This window comes from Equus asinus, chromosome 14 (assembly GCF_041296235.1).
Source record: "Equus asinus isolate D_3611 breed Donkey chromosome 14, EquAss-T2T_v2, whole genome shotgun sequence".
NCBI lineage: Eukaryota > Metazoa > Chordata > Mammalia > Perissodactyla > Equidae > Equus > Equus asinus.
In genome coordinates, this window is record NC_091803.1 from 29,545,489 (window position 1) to 29,566,343 (window position 20,855).

A 20,855-nucleotide genomic window follows, 5' to 3' on the forward strand; every position below is an offset into this window, starting at 1 on the left:
TTTTCTCTAGATAGAAGACAAGCATGCACAACACAATGAAAATTAAAATTATTAAATTTTAGCAGGCACATAGCTCCGAGCCTGGGGCTGCCTCATCCTTTATGTTTAAAAGGGAGATTAGCACGCATTAGAAAGATGTTTAAGGGGCCGGCCCGGTGGCGCAGCGGTTAAGTTCGCACGTTCCACTTCTCGGCAGCCCGGGGTTCACTGGTTCAGATCCTGGGTGTGGACATGGCACTGTTTGGCATGCCATGCTGTGGCAGGTGTCCCACATATAAAGTAGAGGAAGATGGGCACCGATGTTAGCTCAGGGCCAGGCTTCCTCAGCAAAAAGAGGAGGACTAGCAGTAGTTAGCTTAGGGCTAGTCTTCCTCAAAAAAAAAAAGACAGGGCCTGGCCCCGTGGCCGAGTGGTTAAGTTCGCGCACTCTGCTGCAGGCGGCCCAGTGTTTCGTTGGTTCGAATCCTGGGTGCGAACATGGCACTGCTCATCAAACCACGCTGAGGCAGCGTCCCACATGCCACAACTAGAAGGATCCACAGCGAAGAATATACAACTATGTACTGGGAGGTTTTGGGGAGAAAAAGGAAAAAATAAAATCTTAAAAAAAAAAATGTTTAAGACATGATAGCACCAAACTGAGACATTCTCCTTAACACCCAGAAGAAATTAAGAGAGAATTGAAGAAGAAAATAAAACTATGTAATTCCCTGTTGTTTAATGTCATATACAATGAAAATCTTTGAGTGCCACCAGTAATATACTTTAGATATTTTGAAAAATATAGCCCTGTATTAATAACTCCCAAATCTTCACCTCCATCCCTGACTTCTCATTATTCCCAACTGCCTTCTGGACAGCCACACTTGAATACATTATAGGTATCTCAAACTCAACATAGCCAATGCAGAATTCACTGTCTTCACCCCCAAGCTTTCTTCTCGTCTTCATTTTTCCACCGCTATTTATGATACCCCTATTCATCAAGTACCCAAATGAACACTTCTTCAATAGCTGACACTATTCATACCATCATTTTTTGTACTGTGTGCCAGGCACAGTGCAGCTATGCCCCCACAAACATTATCATATTTGATCCTCACAACTTTATGAGGAAGGCACTATCATTACCATTTACCCTTTTTAAAAATGAGGAAGCTAAGGATAAGAAATCTGTCTCAGGTCACAGGATTTGAAACTAGATATGTTTAATTCCTCTTTTCTCCTACTTCACAAAACAAATAGAGACTATCAGGCAAGAATTCCTCAACTGGTCTCTAAACTTACCATATTTCCCACCCATTTTTCCCTTCTTTTCTCATTTTCACCCATGCTCTCCCCTCTCGCCTCCCCTGAAGGTGCCCTCCTTGGTCCTTCCTTCCTTGACTCTCTCTTATCAGCACTTAATGTTGTCAACTTAACCACCTTGAGAAGAGTTGTGCTCACTACTGAATCCTGGAGGTCCTCCTCTCCTACTTTCAAAGTTCCCCTGCCTTCTCTCTGCCCCTCCATGTCTTCTCTTCTCCACGTTTAACATTCCTGGTCCTTTGACAGCTTCCTCTTAACAAGTGTGCCTTCTCCCTCTTGTTTCTCCTCCCACCTCGCTGACTCTCCCTCACTCTCCCACTGCTTCTGCTTCCTTACAACTCAACTCAGAATTTGGGCTCCTCCGTGCAGCCTCCCCAGGACCCTGGGAAGCGAGCTGCTCCCACTGTCTATAGCCCATATCACACTGTGTTATCAATGTCTGACTTCCTGTGAGCCTGGGGACTGCTTAACGGCAGAAACATGCCTATTTCCCTATATTCCCCATATACATGTGGTGGCCGAATATGCCAGCTGGACCCCTCTGCTATTACTCCTTTTATATTACTCTCCTCTGACTGGATTTTGGAAAAGATACACAGGGATATGAACCACACCTTGTATTCCACCTTCTGTGCCCTGGCCAAACGCTGATCAGGGCTCCCAGCAGAGTACTTGAACCAGGAGCTTCAGAAACAGATGGCCTGGGTTTGTCGCCCTCTTCAAATACATCTCAGCTTCAAGACCTGGGGGAGTTACTTAAGGTCCCTGAGCTTTAGTTTCTTCGTGGAGGTAAAATGGGACTTACTTCCCAGGATGCTGTAGACTTTAAATGAGATCATATGTAAAGTGTTCAGCTCAGTGCCTCAATAAATTAGAACAGCTCTTCAGGGAAGTATTATCATTCCACAGACACGTCTGCTGCTATGTGACCCCTTCCTTCCAAAGGACACAAAGATTTTCACAGTTCTCAGCCTCCTCCCAGCCAGCAACTCAGACACAAAGAAATCAGCTGACTGTGGTCACATGACTACCGAAAGCCCTCAGACCAGAAACCACTCTGAATTCGTTATTCAGGGTTATGGCTAAAAATCTAAAGATGTGCAAACTCCTGCGCTGGAAAAAACAATTGAACAGAAACATTTCTCCCACTAGGGAATTTCCACGTCTTGTCAAATTCTGCCAGTTTCACCCACTGGTGTGGTGAGCACGCTTTCCTGGCCCTGAGAGATGAGCCAGCTCACCATCATGCACCCCAGAGCCCACCTGGTTGCTGTTCTGCGTCACTCCGCAAGGGCCTTCCCACCATGGCGCTCGCCCACCCCGAGTCCTTCAGCCTAGTGACTGAGAACTTGGAATCTGACTCACACAGACCCGAATTCAATCCAGGCTCTGCCGTTCTTAGGAAAATTCTTTATCCTCGCTAAGCCTGCTTCCTCATCTCTGAATGGGGATAATACTAACAGCAAATCTGAGTGGAGGGTAAAGATTCAAAGGGATGAAGTTTGTGAAATGCCCAGCTCCTCTCAAGCCCCCAAATAATAGCTGTCTTCATCATCATCGTCACCATCATCATCTCTACGCTCCTTGTATACAATCCTGAACCCAAATCTATATTTGAATCCTAAATCTCTGTAACTGTGGAAAAATTTAACTCTTTGTGCCTCAGTTTTCTCAGCGTAAAATGAGAATAATAACAGTAGCAACTTCACAGGGCTGTTGTGAGGATTAAATGAGTTAACATCCGTAAAGCACTTAGAAAAGTGCCAGGCACATAGTCAGGACTCAATAAACACCAGCTGGAGTCAGAGCACTTGAAAGCCTTATTTGAAGCTGTCCAGGAAATGGAAAATTCCCTTGGCCTGCCTCCCCAGCTAACAGAGACCCTCCTAGGGACTACAGAAGAACATACACATATGCTCAAGCAGGGACATGGCTAGCCCTGACTCCATTTTTTTCTTGAACTTCATATTTTTTTGTCCCATCTGGAGCACCCTGGCCCCACTATGGCCCATGGGCCCCAAATCGGAGAAGGTCAAAAAGGAAACACAAAGAGGCCAGCTGTCATTTAGGCACCCACCTATTGGGGAAACCAGAGAATGCAAACACATAGTGAATCCCAGCTCTTGGAGGTCCCAGCTGGTGGCTGCCCTCAGTAGAGGGCCACGATGGGGATACGACCCACCCCCAGGCCGGCATGCTGTTCCCACATCTTCCAGCGGCTCTGTGCAACCCCTGAACACCTCCTCCTCCTCCCTCTGGGCTGGCCCTGTACATAAAACACTTCTTTCTCAGCCCACATTATCCCCCAGGATAACCAGCTCCTTCTCTCTGCAGGAGAAGGACAGCTCTCTGCCAGCACTTGACACAGTACTTGGACATTTCACCCAAGTGACAGGTCAGGCCAGGCAGTTTCACCAAAACCAACAACTCCATTTAAAAAAACTCTTAGCTCATACTTAGAATTCTATTTAGAAAAATAACTTTCATCAGTGATATGTCAAAGCTCAAAGATGACAATCAAAATAATCTTGGGATAAGATTAGTGTGATCGGGTGAGAATAAAACATCTAATTATAAGGAATTCCAAACAATGTATTTATATCATCTCTAAAAATAAATAAAGCCCTAACAGTCCACAGGCCAATCTGATGAGCCTCCAACGCTGAGAGCAGAGAGGATTACAGCGTATACAGAGAAGCACAGGGCATATAGAGGAGTACAGAGTATATGAGAAGTATAGAGGAGCTTCTCTATACTTTTCACAATGATTTTCAAACTGCGTGGACCATTACTCACAGTGAGAAAGACATTTTACATTTGACCCAGATCACACATGCCTATGATGTGCACACAAAATAAAAGTTTTATGTAACAGTACTTGCACTTCCTGAGTGTGATGCTTCCGATATTTTCCATTCTATTTCTTCACGGTGTTGGTGCCTACTAAATTGATTTCATAACCCTCTAATGAATGATGATCTGCAGTTTAAAAAATAGATTTAGAGGAATTCAAGAAAACTCACCCCAGAGAGGAGCTGCAATAAGGTGTAAGGGTTAAGGGCAACAAGGCATTGAAGCCATGGAGTCCAGGCTTAGGACACAAGGCTGGCATCTCCTGTGAGTCAGGAGAGCGTGGTACAAGGGAAGTTAGCTGAGGTGTGTGAACCCCACATCTTCTTCCTGGTAGCTGGAAGACCTTCAGCAAGCCATTCCCATGTCCCTAGGCCTAGCTGGATTAAGGCTCTCTGTAAATGAAATTCCAGTTCTGGCAAGATATGGTCTATGAATCCAGATAACAACTAAATGGGTTCTGTGAAGGCAATGAAGCCCCACAGGCTTACTAATGGTCAAGGACGTATAGTTTGGAAGGAACCTCTAAGAGACACCTGAAAGCACGCAGTGGACCCCACAGCGCAACCCCTTGATCCTCCTCACACCTGCAGGGGCAAGACACGCATTCCCCCAGCAGCTGGGAGTGGTGAAGGCCAACGGCTCACAGCCGTATCCTCCCTGGGAACCCTCCCTTGAAGAAGCAAGCTGCCTTGCTCAAGGTAATGCCACCCTCCCAGGAGCAGCCCAGGGCAATGCCCACTTGGTGCATGTCCCCATTGTCCCAATTCTGAAGGGCCAGCCCAGCTCCAGCCATGGGATTGGCTTTGGTCTCTATTACAACTACTGCACCACAGTTCAGCTCCTCGCTTTCCCTGCTTCCCTCAATCCCTTATGGGTGCTGTTCTCCCCAGCTACTCCCCCATACAGCACCTGTATGCAAAACTTCATCTTTCAAGGCAAAGCAGCAATGACACCGGCCAAAGTCACAGGGGGAGAACTAAGTGAGAATGGTGACTTTAGGACATTTTTCAAGACTATTTTTGAGAGTATTTTTTCAGAACTAATATTTACTGAGCAATCACATGTTCTTAGCATGCCCCATCTCATTCAATCCACATGGCACCCTAGGCTCTGTGTCGTTACCTTCCTGTCACAGATAAGGAAATCAAAGATTAAAGAGGTTAAGAAAGGTGCCCAAGACCTTTCATGTGATCATTGGAGGAGCTGAGGTCTGAACCCATGCCCTTGACCTCATCTCACTCCACTGCAGCTCTGTGATCACACTTACCACACTGGATTACAAGGATTCACTCATATGTTTGTCTCTTTCTTGGCTCTTTCCCTCCTCAAGGGCAGGGGCCTCGTTTGTGAATCCCAAGCTCTTAGTGCAATGCCAAGAACACAGTAGGACCCGGGTAGTAGTCATGATAGTATTTGGTGGTAGTATTCAGTAGTAATGGAGGTATTATTCAGTAGTAATGGTGGCAGTATTCAAAGGTAAGGGTGGCAGTTTTCAGAAGTGATGGTGGTAGTATTCAGAAGTAATGGTGGTAGTATTCAGAAGTAATGGTGGTAGTATTCAGTAGTAATGGTGGTAGTATTCAGTAGTAATGGAGGTATTATTCAGTAGTAATGGTGGCAGTATTCAGAGGTAATGGTGGTAGTATTCAGTAGTAATGGAGGTATTATTCAGTAGTAATGGTGGCAGTATTCAGAGGTAATGGTGGTAGTACTCAGTAGTAATGGTGGTAGTATTCAGTGTTTCATGTGCAATAAGCCCTGCGCTATGGCCTTAGGCCTGCGCTGTGCCCCTTATACAGCATCTCAGTTGGCCCCGCCACTTCTCTGTGAGGTAGGTCCTCTTATTAGTAAGCAGTGAGCACTCACTTGGGATCTGCCATAGATTCAAGCACGGTTCAGGAGATGCACTCTATAACTGGAGCATGTTTTAGAGAGCTAAGCAGTCATGAGGGCAGCACTGAAACTGGTCTGGTAGTTCCCCAAAATGCCGCGCATAATTTGCGGCTTCTCCCCTCTGGAGGAAGAGTTCATTCCCGCCTCTATTTCCTCCTTTATTTCTGGAAAGGACTCGGGATTTGCTTTCGCCAATGGAATATGCAGAAGTGGCACTATGCAAGTTGGAAGTCTAGCCTTCAAGAGGCCCTGCAGTGTCTGCTTTGTGCACTGGGAACACACCCACCACCGTGTGCCCAAGCTCACACTAGCCTGCTGGAAGATGAGGGGCCACCTGGAGAAAGGCCCCAGTCGTCCCGGCTGAGGCCCCAGACATGTGAGCCTGGCCCAGAACAGCCAACCCCCCAGACCAGAAGGATCCCCCAGCTGAGCCCAGCCCAAATCACTGACTCACGGCAGCAACAAGTGCTAAAGAAAATGAAGGTACTTTCAGCCACCAAGGTTTGAGGCGGTTTGTTATACAAAAATAGATAATTGGTTTGTTAAGTGTCCATTCAAACATCCGAAAGTAGAACCACCAAAGGATTCTTCTATCGGAGAGATGACAAACTAGCAAAAGAAAAGAACTAACTGGGTAATCCTGACCCAGACTCAAAGAGAAGTGTTTACGAGGTCCACTAGCAAACAGAAGAGGCAAGAATTCTGACTGGTTGGAAAACTGGAAATTCTGACAAGAACCACATTGTTCTAACGCCTAAAAGCAAGAAGAGGGCTTCTTTATTTCACTCTTGGGAACAAAAACAGACTGCTCTCCCCCAGAGATACTCTCATGTGCTTGATAAGATAAAGAGGTCTAGCGTTTCACATCTCAGTTGTGCTAAAGTCAAGTGAAAGATAAAATTGGATACACAACCCCAAAGAAAGTAAAAGGAACCCATGGCTTTGGAGACCAGAACAGGTTTTGCTGTGTTCATCAATGCCTGTTTTTTTTTCCCTCCCGGACAGGGAGCTGGTCAGCAAGTCCCAGGATCCCCTGCAGTAGCCACGGCCCTGTGTCTGCGCTCTGGCCAACAGAATGAGCAGCAATGACCTATGTCCCTTCCAGATGGAACTGGTTGTGAAATGACTGTGCTTTCTCATGTTCCCTCTCCCCATCCACCAGCCAACAGAGAGGGACCTGGAGCCCTGAATGACTGCGTGGAAGACTCCTGACCAGAATCCTGCAGGGGCCTGTGCCGTGAGCGAGAAATAAATCCCTTTCTGTCAAGCCACAGAGACTTCAAGCCTTATCTACCTCAGCAGCCTTCATAGATTCTTACTAATACCTTAACTAATAAAGAATTTTTTAAATGCAAGCCCTAAAAATAGTTTATAAGCTCAAATTTTCCGGGTATTAACAGAGCTAAATTATTGGGTGGAAAAATTGTCAGAATGCCCTGGCTTGCTTGTTCCACAGTTTGCAACCGATGGGCAACACTGAAATGGGAAGCAGATGCCCCTCAAGAAGGCAAATGGCACCATTCCTCCATGGGTGACTCCAGAAGGTGCTTGTCTCCCATATGGATTTCACTTCTGTGTGCAAAACCAAAAAAGTCCCAACTCACATTTCTCAGATCCAGCCTCAGTGATTCAAAACTCTGTGCTTTTCAAATGTTTTTATTAAAGTGTCATATACATAAGAGAAAAGTGGACACAAGTATATAGCTCAATGAGCTCTCACAATCTGAACACACCTAGTAACCAGCACCCAAATCAAGAAACAGAACATTGCCAGAACCCCACGAGCCCCACTTAGTCCCCACCAGTCCCCCGGAGGGTAATCACTGTCCTAACCGCTATCTCTTGTGGTTACTTTCACCTGTTCCTGAGCTTCAAGTGCATGGAATCATACAGAATGCGCTCATTTGTGTCTGGCATTTTAGCTCACATTATGTTTGCGAGCATCATCTATGCTGCGTATAGCTGTAGTTGGCTCATTCTCATTGCTGCTTGGTATTCCACAGTGGACCCACCACTCCCTGCTGGTCGGCTTTTAGGTAGCTTCCAGTTTATATCATGTTAAAGGAAATTCTCTTCTCTCCAGTGCACCAGGGTCCGTGACGAACAAAGGCAGGGACTTCAGTGGAAAAACTGTTTATCTTCACAGAGAAACATAGACAGAGCCTCGGGCTCTGTCCAAAGTTAAGATCGTGGCATTCACATACTTCTGAAAGTCACTTCCCAACAGGATCTAATGATGGCAAAATTTTTTGTTCAAACAAAAATGATCAGAGCTTATAAACTGAAGTGATGTACTCTTCATAAAAATCACAGATCAAGGATAGCAAAACTAGCACCAAAACCTAAATCAAATAACTCCCTATTTTGACTCATTTCCCCTCCATACCATTTATTCATTTAATAAGGATTTAAGAACACATACAATATGCCAGGTATGGAGCTAGGTTCTCCAGAAACAATAGGAAATGACAGAGATGTGGTCCCCACTCTCATGAAACCGACACTCTGGTGGGGAAGACAGATACTAAACACTCAAATGAATATACAATTATAAAATGTAAAAATGACAAGGGGTTATGAGATTGTACAAGGAGGAACCTGATTTGGAAGATGAGGGAAGGCTTCTCGGAACAAGCAACATTTGATCTAAGTTCTGAAGGATGAGTAGGAGGTGAGCAGGGGAAGAGGAGAAGGAAGAGCCATTCATGCTGAAGATAGAGCATGTGCAAAAACCCTGGGGTCGGCAGGGGTGTGTCACGATTGAGGAAGACCAGTTGGATCTTCAGCTGGAGAGTGAAAAGTGAGGGGAAGGACAGTGCAAGGAGAAGCTCTTGAGGGCCCAAATCAGGCAAAGACTTGTAACTCATGTTAAGGATTCTGGACTTAATCCTGGGAAGAAGAGAAAGCCAGCCACCAAAAGATGGATATCTAACTGAAATAGAAAGAGGTCCCTTACCGCTCTATATGCCAATCCTGCTTCTGTAAGTGCACTATTTGGCCCAGATAAAATTATCAATACCCCCAACCATACATTCTGCCACAAACAAAAGAATCCAGGTAACTCTCAAAATTCTCTTTTGCAGCATTGCGTAAACTCTCAAGAATAATCCCCACCTTTAGGGAGGAAAGGAAGATCTTCAGTACAGGGCTATCCCATGAAAATCACCATCCCCACCATCACAATAAGACAGGGGACAGTCCTGCAGACCTCACCCTCCACCTGCACCCACATTAGCTGCCAGCTTCTTCTTCAACCCAAAACAGCATGTCAACATTCCATCCAAAGGGTGAAGGGAACCCAAAATGTAAAAGATGAGATGGTCAGAAATCTATTTCAAGTTGAAATGCCATCAACACGTTTTCAAAACGAGGCAGCAGATGGGGCAAGCACAGATTTCAATTCAGCTCTCTGAGGTTTCCTACAAATTAAAGCATCAAAAGCCAGGAAACAGTTGCACAGAAAGCACTGCACTCATCCACGCTCAATTCACCTCTCTGACCCCATCTCTCACTCAGAGCCTCTGTAAGTTGCGCCTAATGCTACTGACCACAGTATGTCAGCACATTCATTCTTGCATCATCTCCTTCATTCAGGAGCATTCATCTTGGCTCCCCACCAAGATTATAAACTCAGGAAGCACAAGACAGTGCCCAATCCTAGGGATAACAGAAAGAGCTGCTGTTTATCAAGGGCTCAGGGTATGTCAGGTACTAAGGAAGCACTTGACATGTACCCTACAAACTAAGTCCTGTTATTATTTCCTTTGACCTGTGAAGAAACAAAAGCTCAGAGTTTAAGTAACATGTTCAAGGTCCCATAACAAGAAGCCAAGATTTAAGCCGACGTCTTGCTGTCCGCAAAGCATAAACTCCACCACATTGCAGCATGTGCTCGACAAACACGTGCTGGATAAGTGACAGCAGCTGAGAGGGAGAAAAGGAGTGGGAGGATTCCTTTCAGAGGAAAAATAATTTCTCTGGCCCTCTGTGCCTAAGGATGCAGGGAGGAGAGATATCCCTATTGTTAGAATCATAAAAATAACCCAGTAACCACCTCCCAAAATAGAAAAATCAACAGTATGACTGACACAAAAATCTGAATGTCTCTTCAGGATGCGAAAAACAGCAACAGCCCCTAGACACTCTGGGAACACGCCCCCACAGCTTCTAAAGGGTCACTGCAGCTCCCCTCACCTGACCTCCAACCCTGCGAGCTTGGAATTTCAGGATCTGCGTCATGGCAATTATTGTTTCAATATGCTGCTCTTTTTCAAACATTTGGCCATTTCATTCACCCCCACACATCCCACTTTAAAACAATGACAACAACCACTTCCTAGCCAGTACACTGCCTTCACGAGGTCCAAACCCTCTGGTGTGACGTTCGTCTCCCGCCAGCTCCTCCCTCACACACCCTCCTTCCTGTTCCCTGCATGTGCCCTGTTCCCCCCCTCCATGTCTCAATTAGTGCTGTCCTTTGCCTGAAACGCCCTCCTTGGCCCCCACTCTCTTGTCAATCTGGAAACTCCTACTCCTGCTCTAAGATTGTTCCCAAATGTCACCTCCTCTGTGGAATCTTCTCCACCCCTCCCAGGAGTAAGGATGTCATCCAAAGTGTTTTTACACCCGGGTGTAGCACTTTTTATTTAGGTATCAGAACTAATCAGCCATGTGCTGTTCTCCCCTCAAAAGAGCAGGAAGATCTTCAAGGTCATATTTCTCTCCAAAGCCTATATTGCAACCTTACATTATACGATACCTTTCTTCTAAATTATTCATTTGTTGCTGTTCTCCTTCTACTAGAATGTAAATTCCGTTCTGTCTTGTTCATGGTTCCAATTCTAGTGCCTAGAACAGTACCTGATACATGGTAAGGTACTCAATAAATATTTATGAATGAATGGACAGATGGACAGATGGCTAGACAGATGGGGGAATGGATGGATGGATGGATGCAAAAATGGCTGGGTGGATAGATGAATGAATTGGTGAGTGAGTAGATGGATGAATGGATAGATGGATGGGTGGATAAGGGCAGAATCATGTTGCACCAGGCCAAGGTCATGGAAGTACGGAGAGACAGAGGCTAAGATCTGAAATCAGGTCTGTTTGATTTTTTGAGCCTCCGCTCTCAAACAGTTGTTCTACTGCCTATCTAGAAACCCAAAGTCTGGGCACTGGGCAGTGGCCATGTGAAAGAAGAAAGAGTCTAGAACTTCCCCAGGAACATAGTTACTGTTGAGCTAAGTTCATTTCTATCTACTTAGCAAATGCCAAGGCTCAACAGGAGGGTAGCAGAGCCCTCCTTACTGGGTTGAGTGTCCCTTCTGACTCAGCAGAGCGACTTTCTGCATGTGGACTGAGAGAAAAGGAGACACAGACAAGCAGGACAAAGGACAATTAAAAAGCAACAATAACAACAGTAATAGAAAAGTAATAGAAACAGTGATAAAAAGTCTGACACCCCTGAATAAAAACTACCCTCTCTTTCAGACCGTGCCAGAGCCTGCAGATGCTGTGCCTTTCAATCCTCTGCAACATCCAGCTCTTCCCAACACCAAACGTTTCCAGGACAGACACTGAACTCTCCTGCCCTATTCACAAGGACCAACGGCCAGTACAAAATCAAGCCCAGAAGCAGAACAGGAACAGGCTCAAAATTAGGTAAAAGTGGAGAGAAAAAAAACATTTACAGGTAGAAACTAACATATCTTTACGTTCTCATAATTCCTTGTAGTTCCCTTATAATAAAAAAATAAAGAACATTTACTGAGTGCCCAGATTTGTGTTGGAGAGGTGTTACAGACACATTAGGACCAAACTGAGACTTTCTCCTTGATGAAATCGGAAAGATGAGACGAGAATTGACAAAAGATCTTTCTCTACGTGTGAGTCAATGCTGTTTATTACGAAACTACTTAAAAATTATCTTCCAAACAAGAGAAAACACTGCCTATGCCACAGGAATGAACAGCGGTAGACTATCAGACATGGACCCAAGGAGAGGAGGGTATTCAGGAGGCAATGCAAGCAACCTGTGCCCCCGAAAACTGGCCTTCAGCTCACAAATGCCTCTCACTGAAATTTGCTCTCTCTCTTCGTTTATTCTCAATCTAAGGGCTCAGACTTGCTCCTCCACCTCTGAAACGCTCTGATTTGTCTGCGCTGGAACCGCCACCTCAAACTGCAACCCCTGAATGAAAGGAAAGTCGGCTCATTATCTGAGTTATTAGTTAAGAGGAGATGAAATTCTCTGTCTGCCAAACTGACAGAGAAGCCATCTTAAAGTAACTGTCTAATTCTACTAAATAGTCATCTACTTGCAACCACAGCACAAATAAAGATTCAGGGCTTCTCTATAGAACGTCACAGAAATGAGGCCTCCTGCAAATCTTTACTAAAGATATGAGCAGTTTCACAAGACAGATTTTTTTAGCTCCAGCTCCTTGACTCTTCAGACTTCCTCCAGTTAGCTCAGAGAATGGGAAGTTTGTTTTTTGTTTTTAATTCTCAGACCGAAGAATTCCCTGACTACGCCCCCAACTGTTACACAGACTAGCATCCCATCATACATTCTCAGAGCATCCTGTACATTTCCTTCAAAGTTCTTAACAAAAGTGAAATTAGACATTGGTGCAACAATTTGTAGGATGTCTTATCTCCCCCATTATACTATAAGCTCCATGACAATAAGAATCTTCTCAATCTCATTCACCATTGTGTTCCCACCACCTAAACTTGTTCCTGGGGCTGGCCCCACGCCCAGTAGTTAAGTTTTCATGCTCCGATTCGGCGGCCCTGGGTTTCACCGGTTCGGATCCTGGGCACAGACATGGCACAGCACGTCAGGCCATGCTGAGGTGGCGTCCCACATAGCATAACCAGAGGCACTCACAATTAGAATTTACAAGTATGTACTGGGGGGCTTTGGGAAGAAGAAGAAGAAAAAAAGGAAAAAAAGGAAGATTGGCAACAGATGTTAGCTCAGGTGCCAATGTTTAAAAATAATAAACAAGTAAATAAATAAAATAGTTCCTGACACATTGAACTTAAGGGGTGAATACTTTTTGGAAGTATGAATGGATGAATGAATGGATGGATAAATGCAAGGATGGATGGATGGACAAGTAGATGTATGTGGTAAATATACAACTTTCCTACCAGATTTTCCAGCAGCCATCATACCTCAAATGCCATATGTAACCTCTGTGGATTTTGTATACTCTATACAAAGACCAAGAGTCAACCTTTGGAATATCACACAATTTCAATGGAGAGATTGGATGAGAGAGGTCAAAGAATCCATCATATTAGACCAAATGCCAAAAATGACAAGGGACCAAGCTTTTGAATGCATCAGCCAGAGATGATGAGCTTTTCAGCCGATCCTCCCACCCACTCGAGAATTAACTGGACTGCAGAGTCAAAAAAACCAGAGCACGGATTTTAAATTGTACTTAGTAATTTCACTACCTGCAGCTGAAAAGCATCAAAAGGAGATGCATATTCTCAAAATTGTGACACAATGACCTATTCACATATATGTGTGTGTGTGTGTGTGTAGAGAGAGACAGACAGAAAGAGACAGAGACAGAGGAAAGAGAGAGAGACCCCAACAGAAAGAATGTGTAGAAATTACTTTCAAACCTTCGGTTTATCTTTTGACCAGTTACCTTCTCTGTATCTTTTTCTTTACTGATCCATATACACCATGGAGAAGCTGTATCTGGTCCTGGGCAGTACCTGGAGTATCCACTAGTACTCAGAAAGAATATCTTTTTTAAATTAGTTTCTAAGAACCCGTATATCATATCAACTAGATTTTCAAAGGTCACATTTTCCATATTTACTTAGAAAGGCATTCTGTTGCCCAGTGACAAAGCTTCACATTTCCCCGAGTGCTCCACAGCTCAAAGTGAAGTTGATGTTGCCTTGCTAACAAATCAACCCTCCTTTTTGAGACCCAACGTTAAGCCACCTAAAGATTTTTATTTCAATTGAGACTTTGGGCCTGAAATCCCACTTCAGGTGGAAAAAATTAAAAAGTCAACCCATCAAACACAGAGTCAAAAAGCTTCTGCCTTTATCCCCTCAGAAGCCCCCAGGAGACACCCAGAATCAGCCAAAAGGCGAGCAGAGTTTTGCCCACAGGCCTCTGGGATCTGCTTCTGGGAGCAGAGGAAAGTGCAACAAGAGAAGGTCCAATAAATGCAGCCTGACTTGGTGACTGCACACACACACACACGCACACACACGCACACACGCACGCGTGCACACGCACGCACACGCACGCACACACAGGCACGCACGCGCACACACACACGAACACGCACACGCACACACACACGAACACGCACACGCACGCACACACAGGCACGCACGCGCACACACACACGAACACGCACACGCACGCACACACACGCACGCACACACGCGCACGCGCATACACACGCATGCACACACACGCGCGTGCATGCACACGCACACACACGCACACGCGCATACACACGCATACACACACGCACACACACGAACACGCACACGCGCGCACACACACGCATGCACACACACACGCATGCACACACGCACACACGCGCACGCGCACACACACACACGCACACGCACACACAAGGTCCTCTTTATGATTGTACTGAGAAAGTTCAACCTGAAGTGCAAAATATCATACTATAAGTTTGGAGAGAAACCTATGCCAAAAATAAAATTCACCTTGATTCATCTTTGATTGCTGTTTTCAAAAAGTGCATATTTAACCTACATGTGTCAACCGTAGACTAAAATAAACTAGTATTCTATAGAGTTGATGTTGAGGAAAACAGCAATGGTTGGATTCATGCAATACTTTGGGGCTTTTCAAGAATAATTTCTATTAGAAAGTTAAAAAACATGTTTTCTAATCTACACAGGAAAGGGTTTACTCATTAAAACCATGAATGCTAGGTCTTCATAGTCAGAAAATTAGTGCACTGGAGTTTTTCTGGAGAATTCATGGCAAGTTTAGATGTTTCTCACAAGGAAAGGCGTGCGAAAACAAGCCTGGCTGTCTGGGCCCAGACACTGAGCTGGTGTGACCCAAAGTCTATGAAGAAATATACCTAAGAAGAAAATCCACCTGAATACATGAAAGAGACAGAGTCATTTAATGAGTTTCAGAATTAACTTTGTTCCACAGTTTCCTACAGCTAATCAAGTAATAATGATCGTCTCACTTAGACTCACTGACACTTAGTGTGGCTATTTCTCTAGCACCACCTCATTACTCCTCACCATAACCCTGTGAGGTAAGTACTATTAGCCCCATTTTACAGATGAGGAAACTGAGGCCATGACAAGTGGATGACTTGCCCAAGGTCACATAGCAAGTAAGTGGCAGAGCAGAGATTCAAGCTCAGTTCTATCTGACTCCAACCCCATGCTATGAATTCTGAATCTCTATACTTTACTGCCTCCCTATTTCTACTGAAGTGACTTCCTTTAAAAAAAAAAATAGTTTTTCTCTCTGCCAAACTGCAAAAGCTTCTTGGGGTAAGAGTCTTATTCCACCCAAAGGCTTGTCTTAATTACACTGAAAGCACAAATGCAGATTCTGGGCTCCTGACAAGTCTCGGAGACAAGTCTGCCTTGCTTATCTGAAGGGCCCCACTCCTAATCCCGAATTTAGGCAGGTGCATAATAGGGATTCCCAGCCCCAGTCTGCTGTCACAAGAAACATTCTTAAACTACCTCACAGAGAGTAGAGACAGTGGAAACAAAAAGGGAGAAATTATGTGGCAGTCAGTCTGGAGTTTGTCCTCTAGCAGTACAAAAGCAAGAAAATCCATTCTTAAGCTCCCCTGAGCACAGAGAAATCCAGAAATTCCCATGCTGTATGAACTTTCCATCCTTCCTCTCTCTGCCCATCCCAGCATCTCCAGTTTCTACGGCAGCACAACGGAGCACGGAGGCTCAGTGGTCTCCTTGCCCTACATCACCCGACACACCTCCTACCCAGGAATGGTAGAGACTATCTGCTCTCTCCCCTTCTACTTTTGAGATGCAACACCCGCTGCCCTGGCTTTTAGCTGGGAACATGGCCACCTGAAATTAGCATTACATCTCCCACACCCTCCTTATGCGATTAAGTTCTAGCTAAGAGCATACAATTACAAGTAGCTTGTGGCAACTTCCATAAGTGACAGGGAGCACCTGTCCTTTGTCTTTCTTTACCCTTTTCTCCTTCCTACTGGCTGAAATAAGGATGTGATGGGGGCTGGCTCAGTGGCATAGTGATTAAGTTCATATGCTCCGCTTCAGCGGCCTGGGGTTCACAGGCTCGGATCCCGGGCACGGAGCTACGCACCACTTATTGGGCCATGCTGTGGCAGGCGTCCCACATATAAAATAGAGGAAGATGGGCACAGATGTTAGCTCAGGGCCAATCCTCCTCAGCAAAAAGAGGAGGATTGGTGACAGATGTTAGCTCAGGACTAATCTTCCTCACCAAAAAAAAAAGGAAAAAAGAAAAGGATGTGATGACTAGAGAGTGTAACATCCTTCTTGGACTGTGAGATAGCTGTTATTCCTGGGATGGTGGAGCAGAAAACTGAAAGGAACATAGGGCCCTGGGTTCTGGACTTCTGACTCGGATGCGAGAATAAAACCTTATGTATCTTCTATACAATGTTGATCCCATTTTAATTAGATTCAATTTAACAGAAAATACGTGGTGCCAAAAATACTCGGATAAGGAACCCCTCTATGGTTCCAAAATGAGTCCCAGGTAACTCGGAGCATGTCTAAGGATAACCTTCTCCCCTTCCTGGATGTCCCCATCCTAAGCATCACAATTTCAGGGGCTGCCAATCTGCCCCGTCCCCTCTTGCTCCTTCCCACTCCAGCCCAAATGGAATACACTGCCAAAGCAGTGACACAGGACGACCAGATGTTCACAGCTGGATTTTGACTCTCACCTGGCAGCTGGTTCCATGGCATAGCAACCCTGCATAGCCAGTGTGCTCTCACACCAGCTGCCCCAGCAATGGGGACAATCGTAAGAGCTAATATTTTCTGAGTGCTTACTATGTGCTAAGCTCTGGTCCAAGCATCTTGTATACTGCAACAACTTTGAGCTGCTCAGCAACTTTTCAAGGTAGGTACTGTTATTGGACCCATTTTACAGATGAGGAACCTGAGGTACAGAGAGGCTCAGTATCACGGCTGGGAAGTCTCGGAGCCAGGATTCAAACCCAGTGACTTGCCCGATAGCCTGTGCACATGCTCACTACCCCATACTGCCTCCCAGGGAGAGGAGCAAAAGAGAGGCGATTAAAAAAATATAGGCCTCCTACCTTTTAAGTGGCCATATTTCATTAGAAACTTTAATTCTGCTTTACTCTCACTACTCCAGAAAATTCCTATCATTTTCTGGGCTTTGAAAAAAAAGATTTCCTGCGTTCAGACGTGTCAACATCTGCACATCCTGGAGTGGCTTTCCCAACCAGTAATAACTGCAGAGCAGGTGGGATAGAAGAGTAGTAGTAAAAATGTGCAAAAATCACCCCGACCTCAGCGTGAGACCAAGACAAACCCCGATTCATGGAAGTGAAAGGTCACCTCAAAGATCTGCTATGCATCTGGCACCAAGACACCATTGGCATTCTGCTTGAAGGGTCACACAAAGTTCTAGAAAACAAGCCAACTGTTTGCACCTGGACCTCAGTTGCTGCCACTTAAAGGATCTGAGAAATCCTCCAGGCAGTGCGTGAACTTGGGGCTCTAAGTCTTGGTAAGAAAGGCAAGGCGGGTCCACAAGGCTCCCTAGCTGAGCCGCCCCTGTCCCAGATCCCAGGGGAAAGGCCGCGTGAGTCTCAGAGGACAGCCTTCTGTACCACCGACAATGCCACCCCCCTCACCGGGGCTCACCTTACTTCTCCCTGGAGGGTGGAGGTGCGACAACAAAACTGTCAGTCAGTGCTAGGCCACATCTCAGACTCTAAGGCTCAAACGCTCTCTTCTCCTCCTCTAACCCCTGCTCACCAGGATGGTCAATTTGCCCCTAAGACACTCCAGAAATGTGACATTTCTCACCAAACTCAACCACGCCTGGCCTAAAACTGGGGAACAAAAGAAACTTTCCAGACCAGAAGTTGCAAACTCAAATGCCTACAGGGGCCAGGGATGGGTGAAGCAGGCCTGGCTGGGATGTACTGAGACAAAATGGCGAATGGACGCCCTGCCTGTGAAAACAGCTGCCCTCGACTCCAAATGATTGTTCTAACAAGAAAGTGGGACCAAGACTCGGCAAACTTGAAGCTGGAAATTCAGACAAGGATGTGAAATCTCTCAGTTCTAAAATGCTGATGTCAAATTCAAGAACTGTTTCACACCCTTTGGGCTAAACAAGACTACAGGTGATCTGGCCTGGAGAGCAAATTTGGAACCAGAGAGAGCAAGGCCACCTGACACGTGACTGAAAGACACCATGAGGCTGGGCATCCCTGGCTAGGATCAAGGATCTTAAACCAGATGCAAGGACCCAGGTGACCAGTCACATGGAGTCCTTCCTGTATCTAGCCAGAAGATAAAAAGGGCAATTTAAACCAGGATCTGAGAATCACCCCATCTGGAGCTACCTCTGTCAGAGAAGGAGGAGGCCTGGGGACAACCACAGACACCTTTCCAGGGGACGCACCATCTGCAGAGGCAGTAGCCACCTGCAGAGACCTCTGTGAGGCAGGAGAAGAGGCAGAAGCTCATTCTGTGAGATGAGGAAGGGAAATGAGTAAGAATTAGAGAGGAAGGGTCCTCCCAGAAACGGTCCCTGGAGACACTTCCACCACGAGCAGGACTGGCCAGGCACCAGGGGTTCAGGAGACCAGTGTTGACTCTGCTGGTGCTGGGAAGGGAGAAAGGGTGGATGCACTCCTTTGGCATGGAGGGCCTCTCAGCGCCACCGGCCTTTCCTGGATGGAGCATCACTGCCCGGTACACATACACCCCTTAAAAGGACCCTTTTGTGGTGATGAATTCCTAGCTAAGGAGGTCACTCAGACAAACGTGATTCCTTCACTCTCTGCCTAACTCAGTCACTTCTAGAAAGTCTTTTTCACCATCTCTTCCCACAAACGGCATCTCCAGAGCCCCACAGCCTACCTTGGCACTGGAATCCTTGCTTCCCGAAGCCCCTGCAAAGACAGAAGGAGGCATGTCAGGCAGCCGGAGGGGACCAGCCACCAGCTACTTCCCCCAGAGAGTCACCCGCCTTCCCCCTGCCCTGCTACCCCAGGTGCAACCTCGCAGCCACAGGCGGGTGCCCGAGTCTTCCGCCTTTGGGGGGAGGGGTGTAGGTGGGAGCTCAGCGGTAACCCCCACCTCCCCTCAGAAGGCAGAAGAGAGGAGGCCGCTGCGATCACCAGGCGGCGGGATCGGGGGAGCATTTCCGCGGTGGGGGCGGAGGGCAAGCGGGAGATCTGCCCACAGAGATGCCCGAGTACCCTTGGATAAAAAGGAAGAAATAAAGATGCATCCAGAGAATGAGAGAGACCCTAGGACGGTGGTGCTCCCTGGGGGACTGGGAAGGGCGAGAGGACTCCCCATGCCTAGAGGGACAGCGGAGAGAAAGGGGCCCGCAGTGACGTGAGGCGGGAGGACTAAGGAGTGGAAAGGAGAACCCAGGCCCTCAGGGAGGCGCAAGAAGAGAGAACACAGGGCGCTGCCCCCAGAGACACAGAGCAGGAAAGGATGCCCCATGCCCGCAGGGAGATAAAGAGAGGACACCCAGGGCGCTGCCCCCGGAAAGGAGGGGAGACGGTGAGGGCGCCTCGAGCCCGGAAGGAGGCGGAGAGATAGGGAACCCCGGGCGAGAGGGCACTCGGGGCGCTGCCCTCCCGGGGAGGGAGAGACACCCCGCGCTCTGAGGCCGGTGGAGAAAAGGCGCCAGCGACGCGGCCCCTCGGCGCTCCGGAGGCGCCCCGCTCCGGCCGTCCGGGGCCAGGGGGAGAGGGAATCCGCAGGACTGTCCACCAAGGAGTCCGGGGCAGGAGGGTCCGGAGCCGGGAGCCCGGGGACGCGGGGCCGGCGGGGCTTCTTCTCCCTCGGAGACGCGGAGGGCGCGGAGAGGGGGTCCCCGCGCGCGGCGCTGCCCTCGGGGACCCCGGGAAGGTGCCCTGCGCCGGCGCGCTCTCACCAGATGAAGTCGGTGCAGTGGCTGCAGAAGGTGGGCTGCTTGAAGAAGCGGGCGGTGAATTTGTGGTTCTTCACCTCGTGCACGTTCTTCTGCCGGAGGGCGCCTTTGCGGGCGAAGCGCACCGTGCTCTCCTCGCCCTCGCTCGGCGCCGGCCCCGCAGCCGGGTCAGCCATCTTGCGCGCGGGGAGCGGGAGCCCGAGAGGTGCCGGCCCCGGGGCCGTGGGACCGCGGGCTGCGGGCCCGGGAGGCGCGGGAGGAGGCGGCCGCTGCTGCCGGCCGGGGCCGCGGGCGCTTCCCCTGCGCCGGCTCTGGCGGCCGCGGCGCGCGGAGCTGGGGCTGTCACTCGCCCAGCTGCCGCCGCTCGTCCAGCTGCGCTTGGCACCGCTGGCCCCAGCTGCGGGGGAGGGAGGCGGAGCCCCGGGCAGACCCCGCCTTCCTCATTTGCATCGCGCCCCAGGCCCCGCCCAGCGCCGCCAGCTGCTTTACATATTGGCACCCGGAGGCTGCCGGTCTCCCAGCGAAGGGTGCTCAGCCGCAGCGCTGCGGCGCGGGGACCGCAGCGTGCGATCGTCAGACCTGAGCCTCGCCCCCTACCCAGTCCTCAGCCTGGGGTTGCATT

At 47.7% G+C, this 20,855-nt stretch overlaps 1 protein-coding gene across 2 annotated transcripts in view; it reads right to left on the reverse strand.

Moving 5' to 3' along the window:
* PRKCB (protein kinase C beta) overlaps window positions 1–20,640 on the reverse strand; it is a 304,452-nt gene extending 283,812 nt beyond the window's left edge. Inside the window, exons 1-2 of one of the 2 annotated variants that reach the window (XM_044746781.2) lie at window positions 20,237–20,598; window positions 19,204–19,235 (exon numbers count right to left, since the gene is read on the reverse strand). In XM_044746781.2, the coding sequence (XP_044602716.1) occupies window positions 19,204–19,235; window positions 20,237–20,409 (205 nt within the window). In that variant the 5' untranslated portion in view covers window positions 20,410–20,598. Of the gene's footprint in view, window positions 1–19,203; window positions 19,236–20,236 lie in introns of both variants that reach the window. The other variant, XM_044746780.2, reaches the window with a different exon arrangement.
* Window positions 20,641–20,855: the final 215 nt, after the last annotated feature.